Below are 12,657 nucleotides of genomic sequence, written 5' to 3' on the forward strand. Positions count from 1 at the left end.
GGGTCTTGCTGTTAGCTTCCCTTTGATGTTACAGAACTACTACGACACAGGCACAGTCACATTGGTACGTGTAGCATTAAAGACTGGTTCTTTAAACCAGTAAAGCATTAAAGCTTTACTGGTTCAAATATTGCTTGAATATAATCGGCTGCTTTCTGGACTTGTTCTTCTGTATGGCTCATCTATTGTCCTGTCATTGTATCAACATCACACTTTCTTAATTACTGTAACTTCATGTTTTATATCGAGAAAAAGTCATCCATCTTTGTTGCTCTTCTTTAGGAAGAAATATACACTTGCGTTTTCACATAACTTTTATGATATGCTTGTCGATTTTCAAATACACACAAAAAACTTCCTGAGATTTTGGTTGAAATTGTGCTAAGCCTATAGGTCAATCTGAGTAGAAATAACATATTTACAGCATTGAGTTTTCCAATCCATAAATATCTCTTCACTCACTTAGGGTCTTCTTTATTTTTTCTCAAACATGTTTCATAAATTTCTACCTAGAGTTCTTACATAATTCTTATAAGATTTATATCTACGGACTTAAATTTTTAAGCTTTTGTAAATGATACATATTTTAATTAATTTTTTCTAATTGACCATTACTGGTATATTAAATTTTTGGATATTGATTATACGTCCAGTAATCCTATTAAATTTACTTATTGAGTCTAATAGTTTACCTGTGATTCCTCTGGATTTTCTCCATTCACAGTAAAGTCATTGGTAATTTCTTCTTTAAATCGATTTGAAGAATTGATCTGTAATACTCTAACTCACAGGGTGAAAAAAATTTCAGTTAGAGAAATTGATATATAATATACTTGTAGTAATGTATCTTCTGTAAATCTTTAGGAGTTAGATTAAAACTATTTGCTTTATATTAGAATATTTGCATTATTGCCCTCAGCATGGAAGAATACAAGGACACCCAGTACACAAAGAACATGTTTATTTTCTCAGGAGCTCAAGAAATGCATATTCTGTATGCACTGCTCCCCTCCTCCCACCCCACATCCCCAATATACACCCAAGAGAAAAGAATGCTGGCTTTTGGCCAATCTGTATTTCCATGTCCATTCCTTTCTCTTCAAGCATGAAAGAAAACAAAAGACTGATTGAAATGAAATCTCTTATTTGCTCCTCTGAACATTATATTCTTCTCATGATATCAACATGATGCTATCTTATTTAACTTTTATAGAAGTCCTTTTCTTCCTACTTTCTTATCGTTTTTTTCAAATCTCCTCCTTCCTGGGGTTACCAAGAGGTTACCAGTGTCCAGGCTAACTCCTTCTTGATAATGGAACTTGCCCTGCTTACAGAGAAGTAGGTCTGAGGTTGGAACCAGGTCTGCTTTGGCTGTGGCAGAAGGCAATGAAGATTAGTCCACCCACTGCTGGACCCAGACAACTAACACAAAATAAAGCACCAGAGCCTTTGGTTCTGTCTTCAGCAATATTTATTGGAAACAGCAACGCTTCCTGTGGGAAGACTTTATACATTAAGCAGTAAGATTTGCCTTTCACTCCACATGATCCACACCCGCGGGTGGCACATCCGAAGCAGCACACTAGACCTCTGAAAGAATCTGTACAGCTAGATAAATAGAACTCTGGATACCCAACAAGACTTTAGTGACTGATACAAAAACAACAACAACAACAACAAAACTCATAAGCATACGCATAGCACTGTACACACAAAATGAAGAGGAGATAGAAGAGACAGAAATAAATGTCGTTACTGAACTGCGAAAGAGTCTTGCATATGCAGCCACACATCTTAAACTGCTAAGCACAAAAATCATCTTTATTTGGTCCTCATTGAGGGCAGAATATGCACAAACGATGTTCAAAGAACACAAGGTGAAAGTGGAATGGGAAGATAGTTACTGTTTCTTGGTCTGTGAACTAGTCGGGAAATGGTTTCGAGTGCTCTTCTTCTTGTGTTTCTGTACCAAATGGATTCATGAAACATGTAATTCATAAACAGAACTGAAGTGAAGACATCTGTTCCCCCTTCCGTGTACCTTCAGAAATGCCCTGTATACATATCTGGCTTCTGTACAGCAAGAAAGGAAAGCTTGGAGACCAGGTCCTTTCCAACTCCTCATAGCAGAGAACCTCTTCAGCTCCTCCCACAACATGAGGACCATCTTACTTAGAGATAAAATGGGAATCACCCTCTGGTTTTAACAGCAGCGAGGGAAGAAAACCAGCTGAGCCTCAGAAATAGGCATAAGCAGGGGAACAAAGGAGACTTTTCAGAGAAGGTTTTGAACCCACACTCAACACTTTCTATGAGAGCGTCCAGGGATTCACTCATTCAGACAAGAAGATAATTTGCTGGTGAGGGAGGCTTTCTTGGACAGTTCTGTGACTCACACGTTTGGGAGGGGTTGATGTGAAAACAAGAACTTTCTCTTCTACTTAAACGGAGAACCTGAGACCTTGAGACGGCCCGCCAGTGATAGATAATATCTTCAGTAGGATGGTGGGTCTGTGATGTGGCTCATGGTCAACTTCTCAGAGGCCACAGCCTCCTGAGAACTGTGTAAACAGCAGTCTGTGACTACTGGCTGGTCTCAAATGGTACTGGAAAAGCACACGCCATGCCCACCAGACTAAGAAGATATCATCCGTCACCATGACTCCTGTGGGGTCACACAAGCCAACCAAACGTACTCAGTGGGGCTTGACGACTTGGACCACTGCAGCCTGCACTGGGATGTATTGTAAGCGGCATTACCAAAGCAGTGGTTAAACCTAACTATCTGGGTCAAGAAGAGGTGAGGCAGCCCGCGTTAACATCCTAGTGGGGCAGAGCAACCAGAATCTCCACATAGTTGATGGGGAAGAAGCCTGACTGGCCGTGGAGCATGCCCTCATACCAGTTCTCATCAATCTGGTTAGTGAGTGTGATGACATCACCCTCTTTAAAACCCAGCTCCCCTTCATTCTCAGGTTCAAAGTCGTATAGAGCTCGGCAGCACGGCTGATCCATTGGGGCACCTGGGGGAAGAGCAGGAGAGAAGAACAGAGAGACAAGGGGAATTTAACACACGTGACTACTGCCCGCCGCACCTGCCTGGCTGGCTGCCCCCGGGTTCCTCCCTCACTCCTCTTCCTGCTGAAGCGTCCTCCTGGCCCTGGTCCCCAGTGTCTGCTGCATGGCACCTTGCTCTCTGCCAGTCTTCCGAAGTTTTCTCACGTTTCTGGGAGTTGCTGAATTCCTGTTTCTTTTTCCAGTATTAAAATTTGGTCACATCTATTCTTTTGATACATACAACACAGTCCATCGAGGCTGGCCTTCCTAACAATGTGCAGAGATGGAAGGCCCCATGACTTAAGGAGTCTCAGTGAGATCTGGACTTCCCAAGTGGCACTAGTGGTAAAGAGCCCACCTGTCAATGCAGGAGACGTAAGAGACGAGGGTTCCATCTTTGGGTCGGAAAGGTCCCCTGGAGGGGGCATGGCAACCCTCTCCAGTATTTTTGGGGAAATCCCGTGAACAGAGGAGCCTAGTGAGCTACGGTCCATAGGGTTGCAAAGAGTCAGACACAAGTGAGGTGACTTAGCACAGCACAGTGAGATTTCGGTTCATCATGGAGCAAGGCCGAAATTCTTTCCACACTAGCATTTTAAGATCTCGGCCTATATGAAACAGTACAGTTCATTACATGGACAATGTTTTGCAGCATCAGAATAACAGTGCGGTCCACACTTCTTAAAGACCTCAGTCTCTGGAAGTTGCTATAATATAGCAAAAAACAAGACAGTATAAAATGTTGTGTTCAAGTTCTTACTCTCTGTGACCTTGCATAAGGCACTTCAGTCTCAGTTTCTTTGTCTAAAATTGGAATGAACAGCTAGAATTCATTTCATGGTACTACTGTGGCTATTAAATGAGATTATATAAAAGTCATATCATTATACCTGTGCATTAATATACTGCATATATGACTATGATGTGTGTCCATCAGAGCTATGGCATAGAAAAATAACATATTTTACCTTGATTTAAATAATGATGGATGGGCCCATATCTTAAAAGAGATCTATATTAAATCAGTAAGCATACTGACAGAGGAGGCATACACATATACTAACAAACTCAGAGAAGTGCATGCAGATCCATGCCACGTAGATGGCTTTGAAGGGGAACAATAACATTTATTTATTTTTACTTAGAGAAAGCAAGTGAATGAGTCTCTGAGAGAAAAGTGGAATATGTGATTGGTTTCTGAGTGCCAGAGAACAGGTTACCTATAACTTACATGACTAGTCCTTGTAACCGGCTAACTTCTAAAAACCACGCTGCCATCCACACCTGGAGTGCTCTGGGCAGCAGAGCTCAGCCCAAGGGGCAGAGAGCTCCCGCCAGCATCACACTCCTCACTTCTTCCCTCTGTCATCTCCTGAGGAACCTGTGTTTCCTCTCATCGAACACTCAGCACTGGGGATGCAGGAAACACAGAAGAAAGCTGCATATCCTTACAGTCCACATCTAGTATCAACAGTTCCTCTTCTTCAACCAAGCAGATCACTAAGGCTGAATATATCGCAAGCATAGGCTCTTATCCGATCTGTGTGTAGCAGGTGGACAGCAGTGGTGTCAGATAAAAGGATTCATTACTGGGTATACACCAATATCCTTGATAGAAAATAAGTTTTCACTTTTATTGTTCCAACCTGTTACCACAGCACAGTGAACTGGCTGGAGGGTAGGGAGAGGAGGAAAGTCGAGCAGCTACTGAGACTCAGAATATGTTCATCTGCAAATATATTCACCCACATGTTTCTTTGATCCCAGAAATCCAACAGTTTCCTAGAGCTGCTGTGGGTTATAAGTGAGTGTATGTGGGCACTCACTGTCCAGGGGCATTCACCTTTATGCAGGCAAGACTCACAGAAGCAGAAAAACAGGTGAAAAAAACCCCATGACATCCCTACAATGAAACTGACATATTAAGGTGACTTTAAGACCACAAAGTCAGGTCAAAATCAAATGTGTTTGCTGCAGCAGGTAAGTGTGGGCTGATGGTGAACAGTGAGAGGAAAAGGGACTTACAGAGAAAGTTTAATAGAGGAGAGAGAGTACAAGAGAGGAAGCGAGAGTCAATGAGACAAGAAGGAACTCCGTTAAGTTTCTGTCTGACAACACCATTCTGTAAGAAATATATTACTGTGTATTCCTCATGTGGCCAGACTGAACCACTCCTGAAGTGGTCAACTGGGGGTGCCCAAGGCCTATGGAATAGGTTCTGCAGCTATCAGCTCCTTACCTGCAGGTTTGGGGGTGCCTGTGTGGGAGAGGCCCCCATTGGGCTGAGTGCTGTCCCCAGTAGAAAACTCCAGGCTCATTCGAGGTTTAGGCTGATACTCCCTTCTTGGCTGGGATGAAGCTTGTCTTATTCTGCATTAAAAAGAAAAAAGGGATGCAGCCAATTAAGACTCAAAAAGAAAAGCCATAAAATCCAGAAAATACTTAGGTTACCCACCAATCTACCATTGTGGAATATGAGAAAGGATCCTCAGTTTTCTTTTCTGTGTCTTTCTCCATATTTTATGCCAAAGTCACACTCTCTATGGTTGTACCCTCACTGTCTTCATTCTTCCTCTCATTTTCTCCCTCATTTAACTCAGAGCTCACTTTGTAAGGATGCACTGTGTTAGGTGCCAGGAATACAAAGACCAGTAAGTCACAGGTCTTACCCTCAAGCTTATGGTCTGGTGGGAAGACAGAACAAAAACAACTGATTACTGTAAACTGCAGTAAACACTATTATGGAGGTCTGCATAAAATGTTATAGGAACACAGAGGTGGAGCTGGGGGTGAGGAGTCTACCTGTCCATGGAGAAGTCAGAGAGGGTTTGAGGAGAAAAGTAAAAGATGGTTAGCAGTCATTTCTAGATGAATAGCTATTCCCAGAAGACAGTTATTCCCTGCTGAACTTGAGAATGTGTGGAGGGAGGAGAGGAGGAAATATGGTATAGTTTGGGTATAGCACAGAGGAAGGAGAAAGAATCCAAGGGAGACAGGAGGAAATGGGAAAGGTACAGGCAGCAAACGTAATTCTGCACACCCCGAAGTGTTTTCCACAGCGCCAGATGCTCACTAAGCAAAGTGCACGGCCAGTCTGCAAGTGTAGGGGGAGTTTAGGGTATGGCAATTGTAGACTGACAGTGGCTCTGAACATAGTTCAGAGGGAAAAAAGAAAAGTGGCCTTCATGCTCAGCAGATGTCACAAAGATACATCGTGTTTCTTTAGTACGATGAAATGCATGGTTTCCAACCCTCCTAGAGGCTTCAGAGCATTACACAGGTTTCCACGAGGGTTCACTGTCCAAACACTAGTCAAGGACGACACTGAGGAGAGGAAGAGGCTGGCCACACGGCAACAGGCTGAGGCAGTTTCTCATAACACAGCCCTGTACCTGCAGGAGGCCCTGTGCATTTATAGCCGTATCAGCTCTGAGAGCCTAATCTGGCCATACGCTGAGAATAAAATCTGAGGCAATCCTTTGCTGTGCACACATTCAGCTCAAATAAAATAACACATATGACACAGCGCAGGGCCACCACACACAGCTGGGCAGGCTGTGCCCCACAGCCCTAATAACTAAACCACCCCGGCCAGGCTAGGGGCCCATCTGAGCAGGGGGACAGGCACGAGTAATCAGCCCCTCCGAGGGACTGCATCGCCACTTAGAGAAACACAAAGTGCGGAACGACGCAGGCTTTCCAAGAGGTTATGCTTACACGGGAGCCCCGGTGGCCCCGCGGCATGACCCTGAGCCCAGGTCTGTGGTCTGTTAGGTGAGGTTGACAAAGCTTGGTTTACGGGGCTGTTACGTGACCGACGATGATTTGCCTTCAGTACCCACGGCACAGCCGGCCGGCAAATCACACCCATTATCACTAGTAGCCTCTTGAGGGTCCCATCAAAGTATTACCTAAGTACTGATCGCTCATACAACACATGACGATTGTCGTTGAGTCGCTAAGTTGTGTCCAACTCTTCAGTGACCCCGTGGACTGCAGCTCACCAGGCTCCTCTGTCCACAGGATTTTCCAGGCAACAATACTAGAGTGCGTTGCCATTTCCTTTTCCAGGGGATCTTCCCGACCCAGAGATCAAACCTACGTCTCCTGCATTGGCAGGTAGATTCCTCACCACTGAGCCACCAGGGAAGCCCAAACACAACATTAGGAAGGAATGAAGGGAAGTGAAGGAAGTGAAGGAAATGAAGGAAATCAGAGCCTAAGACAGTATAAAATCAAAACAAATGATTCACAAGTTGCTTATGTAGGATCAGTAGGAATTTTGAAGAAAGTTTTCTTCTAATGTATTCTAATATTTCCACTTCTTTATACACCATTTCATAGCAAGAAAACGGAAATGGAAAATGCAGGGAACTGTACAATACCTTTCCTCCAGTCTGACAGTGACCTGCTGCAGGATCTGGACGGCCTGCTTATGGTATTCCAGCTGGGCTTGGACGAGCGCAGACAGCTGGCTCACCTGCTCGATCTGCAGATCAATGGGGGAATCACGTCTTAGTTATCAGTTTACAGTCCTTAATCATCTGCTACTGCTCAGTCCAAATGGCGCAGCTACCCCTGACATACAGCCCAGTGCTCAGCGGTGCCCATGAATGTGCAGTGAGCCAGGCTAACTGATAGTTTTGCAGGTAACAAATTGATTAAAGACAAGAAAGCATCCCTGTGCTTGGAAACTCTAGTTCTAGGAGAAGAAACATTAGTCAGAATCCTCCCAGAGATCACAAAGTTCTCATTAAACAGTCTCATGTTTAGCCACAACCTTCTGATTAGGATTTGGCTTCTTTGATTGATTTTCTATAGGACAAAAGATGCATTGACAAGAACATTCTTTGCTCTCTATACTTCTTATGCTAAGTCAATATCAGTGCTGTTAATAAAAATGTAAATATTGATTTCTCATATAAGGCACTATGGGAGACAGTGTAGTCTGACAGAAAATCTTTTGTTCTCTCTGACCCTCATCTGCAATGTAAAAGGGCTGGGTTAAGTGACACCTTGGGCTCACTCCACCTCTAATATTCTGAGCATCCTTGGCTACTCTTCATGTTGTGTCTTATGATGTGATCCAGTTGAACAGTGGCCTCTGAGTGAATAGAGGCAATGCTACCCCATGAGTATTGGAGGGGGCTGGGTCCTTGGTGAAGAGAAGGAACGTTGTCACTCAGGTCACCCTCTTCCTCATGGTGTTCCTCCTCAGTAGGTAGATGGACACATTGTTTTACATAATCACAAACTAGCAATGTTTCTGGAGAGTTTGAAAGTCTGGATATGTTCAACATGCCTCCCCTGTCGCCAGTCAAGGGGGGTGGCAAGTACCTAAAGACTCTGTAAACATCTTGGCAGAAGCTTGTGAGCAACTGATGCGGCTAGAGGTGAAGATGAGCAAGGACAGAAAATCTGGTTAACAGGTCTTATGACATGAGTGGTTAGAAAGCAACTTTTAAAGCCATGAAAAATAATTCAGCACTCTGGAAATGTGAAGGCAACTTTTAAACTATCTCACCTATGTCCCAAATGTAGTATCTATGTGACAATCTTCAACCTTAATCGTAATTACCTTTGGAAAGAAAAGGTTAACTTTACCTCAAAATATACACCATCTTAACCATACAGAAAGCTGAGCACTGAAGAATCAATGCTTTTGAACTGTGGTGTTGGAGAAGACTCTTGAGAGTCCCTTGGATTGCAAGGAGATCCAACCAGTCTATCCTAAAGGAAATCAATCCTGAATATTCACTGGAAGGACTGATGCTGAAGCTGAAGCTCCAATACTTTGGCCACCTGATGTGAAGAACTGACTCACTGGAATAAGACCCTGATGCTGGGAAAGACTGAAGGCAGAAGGGGAAGGGGATGACAGAGGATGAGATGGTTGGATGGCATCACTGCCTCGATGCACATGAGTTTGAGCAAGCTCCAGGAGATGGTGATGGACAGGGAAGCCTGGTATGTTGTGGTCCATGGGGTCGCAAAGGGTTGGACATGACTGAGTGACTGAACTGAACTTAACATATATTGGACACATACTTACTGACTACACTGACTGATTTTCTTATTTAATCTGAAATCAATTTGCCTTACATTTCACATTTCAACAGACTATTTGTTTAAACTATTGGACTTATATAGGCCATCAGAAAGTGAAAGTCATTCAGTTGTGTCTGACTCTTTGTGATGCCATAGATTGTAGCTTGACAGACTCCTTGTCATGGGATTCTCCAGGCAAGAATACTGGAGTGGGTAGCCATTTCCTTCTCCAGGGGGATCTTCCTAACCCAGGGATTGAACCCAGGTCTCCAGCATTGCAGGCAGATTCTTTACCATCTGAGCCACCAGGGAAGCCCATATCATCAGAAACATCCTTTATCTCCCTACTATTTATAATAGTTTAAGATTATTAGACAAAAATCTAGTTACACCAAATGTTTTATTGTGTTGTCACCTCTGTGTGTGTGTGTGTGTGTGTGTGTGTGCACGCACACACTCATTTGTATCTGACTCTTTGCTACCCCATGGACTGGAGCCTGCCAGCTCCTCTGTCCATAGAATTTTTCTATGCAAGAATACTGGAATGTGTTGCCGTATCCTACTGCAGGGTCTCTTCCTGACCCAGGGATTGAACCCGAGTCTTGTGTCTCCCTCACTGGGAGGTGGATTCTTTATCACTAGTACCATCTGGGAAGCTCACAGCAAACTACAAGAATATAGAAACAGCTTTACAGTTTCTCAGTCTACTTTGTAATTTTAAATTATTCTTAAAAATAACCACCTACTGAAGCTTTCATCACATAGTACTATCAGTCATTCACATTTTAAATTACATAACCCTTTAACACATTAATCCTGTTCCTCAAAGGTGAAGTTAAATTAAAAACCACAGGAGAGTCACTTACATCCATCTCTAAGAGATTGAACATGCTTGACTCAGCAATTTCCTTAGACTCATCAAATTTCTCCAGAGCTTGACGTAACTCTTCATCAGGAATCTTGCCTTGTCGTTTCTTCTTGTAATCAAAGTCCAGGCGTCGACCCTCCAACTTCTTTAGATGATGCTGAAAAAATCAAGGGCAGAAATGGGCTTTGAAGGGACCTATGGAAAAGGACTATTTACAGCTCGCTTCCCCACCATGCCTATTTGCTTCCAAAATAAGGCAGGCTAAGTTCTAAAACATCACATCACCAGAGAAATAAAGAAACACACATCAATGGGGGCAAATGCTTCTAAAGGCTAAGACATTTATGTCTGGGAAACACCTTTAAAAATAATTAACAGCAAGAAAGTAATTGTGGAAAATACTGATGCCCTTTACTGTTTGCCCCTGCTGGGTCAAAGCTAAGGTGGAATATATGCCTCTCCGCCCTATGACTAGGTGTGGAAGCTAGAAGGTGTGTACACACCCTGCAGGTTTAAAAAGCACAGGCATATGGGGCTCACAAGTCTCCATCTTCAAGGAAATGGTATCTCGTGGGAAGGCAGAGGAAAAATGGTTTCCTTAAAATGAAATGAGAAAGAAAAGTATTCTTCCTTTTCATATCAAAGAACATTAGTGCTGGAAGGGATTTATTTTTGAGGTAATCCAGTCTATTAGAATCACCTTAAGATGCTTACTAAAACTACCAATTCTTGATCACCTGAATTAGAATATCCAGGGCTAGGGCCTAGGCAACTCAGTCTCAGCACTTACCCTAGCAGACTGATGCAGCTTTAGGAGAATCATGGATTAATTTCAGTCTCCCATCTGACAGATGATGACACTGAGTCCAAAGACCTAACTTCAAAGGGACCTTCGTCAGGACCTAACCCCCAACACTGCACAGCAATTCCTCTTTGCATCACCCCTGGATGCATAGATGTGTGAACTGCCAGGTGTGGGACTGCCCAGCCTAGCCCCAACGCCTCCAGTAACCAATTAGCAAAGTAGTTTCACAAAGCCACAAAGTAGTTTTTTTTCCTATGAGCTGCAGTGTCCCACTACTAATGGGTGGGAAAAAGTGTGCTGGATTTCTCTTGACCCTGGGTGTTCAGGGAGTGAGAGGGAAGGAAGTGAAAACGAAGTTGGGAGTGGGGAAGAAATGAGAAGGAGGGAGGAAGAATATCCTTGATGGTCCTGCCACCGCACACCCTGCCTCCAGCCCATGCCCTGTCCAAACTAAGCACTTGTTCCTTTGGAAGGAATATCCTTTCAAAATGTCTGAACCTGCAGTCAGCTGCAAGACAGAGCACTGGAATCAGAGAGACATGTTAGGTTTGGAGTGAATCTGCCACCTAGCAATAGCGTGACAGGGTTGAAGATTTAAGCTAGAGATTGCAGAGACTTCATTTATCTGAAAATCAAATTTCAGACAAGTTAAACAGATATCTGTTGAAAGAATGAATGAGCAAACATTACACACCTAGTTAGAGGTTAAAGCCAGTTAGACATTATTTATTTGAAAAAACTAAACTGTTCTACATGTTTTAGAAAGGATAGTTGGGTATTCTTCCTCAAGTCTAACAACCATTATGAAAACACAAGTTTAAAGAGCAAAAGAACTATGTATACAAGCTAACAACTGGTATGGCTGGTATTTTAGAGGGTGAAATCATCTCAGAAAACAGAGAATAATTAATAAAATTGTGTAGTCAGGGAAAGAATATCCTTCGGGAGAAAAATGCTTGAAAAACTTGAAAACAACATGGAGAAATTAAATGTAATACTCATGAGTGGCACCATCATAATAGTGGGGCAAAAAGTACTACATTTATCATTTATCTTGATTTTTCATGCTGGATTTTTTGCAGTTCACATGCTCAGTGTTGACAACATGCATGTAAGTTTTTAAAAATGTTTCCTAAAGGAAAAGGGGACCTGCATCTGTTAAATTCCAACATCCAGTTTCCAAATAACTAGTAGCAGGTACCTGAATTTCCCTCAGATCTTTGTCATGAAGATTCTGAAGGGGGTCAATGAAGTTCTGCTTCACTTCCATGTCCAAGGAGTCCTTTACCTCCGAGAGTTCCCTCATGGCCTCCCCCACCTCACCAAGCGCTGGGCCTGCAAGGTAATAAGGAAGCCCTTGAACATTAAAGAACAAAGATGAAATGCAATTGCAATAACAGGGCTCATCACAGACCAAACCCAGGAACAGCTGCCTGTCTTCTGAAGACAACCAAGACAAGAGACAGAATATAATGCCCTCTGGAGATCAGTGTATCTTCCATCTGAGACAGCTCATCAAAGTTCACAGCAGTCTCAGTGCCCCTGGGGGTGGGGGCTGGCATTCCTCACTATAGATCACATAAAATTTTGCTTTTCCTTTGAAAAGGAATTGGAGGCTCCCTACCCTCCATTGGAGGAGCCTCTTCACGAACGTGAAAGAGGAGAGTGAAAAAGGTGGCTTAAAGCTCAACATTCAGAAAACTAAGATCATGGCATCTGGTCCCATCACTTCATGGGAAATAGATGGGGAAACAGTGGAAACAGTGGCTGACTTTATTTTTTGGGCTCCAAAATCACTGCAGATGGTGATTGCAGCCATGAAATTAAAAGATGCTTACTTCCTGGAAGGGAAATTATGACCAACCTCGACAGCATATTA

The 12,657-nt window shown here is 43.1% G+C and overlaps 1 protein-coding gene across 1 annotated transcript in view; it reads right to left on the reverse strand.

Annotated features, from left to right (window-relative positions):
* Positions 1-1,459: 1,459 nt before the first annotated feature.
* The window catches only part of SH3GL2 (SH3 domain containing GRB2 like 2, endophilin A1), a 216,195-nt gene continuing 204,997 nt past the window's right edge, over positions 1,460-12,657 (reverse strand). The window contains exons 5-9 of the mRNA XM_065907835.1: positions 11,980-12,113; positions 9,972-10,130; positions 7,443-7,546; positions 5,297-5,427; positions 1,460-3,023 (exon numbers count right to left, since the gene is read on the reverse strand). Coding sequence (XP_065763907.1) covers positions 2,824-3,023; positions 5,297-5,427; positions 7,443-7,546; positions 9,972-10,130; positions 11,980-12,113 — 728 coding nt within the window. The 3' untranslated portion in view covers positions 1,460-2,823. The remainder of the gene's footprint in view (positions 3,024-5,296; positions 5,428-7,442; positions 7,547-9,971; positions 10,131-11,979; positions 12,114-12,657) is intronic.

Source organism: Muntiacus reevesi, chromosome 17 (assembly GCF_963930625.1).
Source record: "Muntiacus reevesi chromosome 17, mMunRee1.1, whole genome shotgun sequence".
Taxonomy (NCBI): Eukaryota; Metazoa; Chordata; class Mammalia; order Artiodactyla; family Cervidae; genus Muntiacus; species Muntiacus reevesi.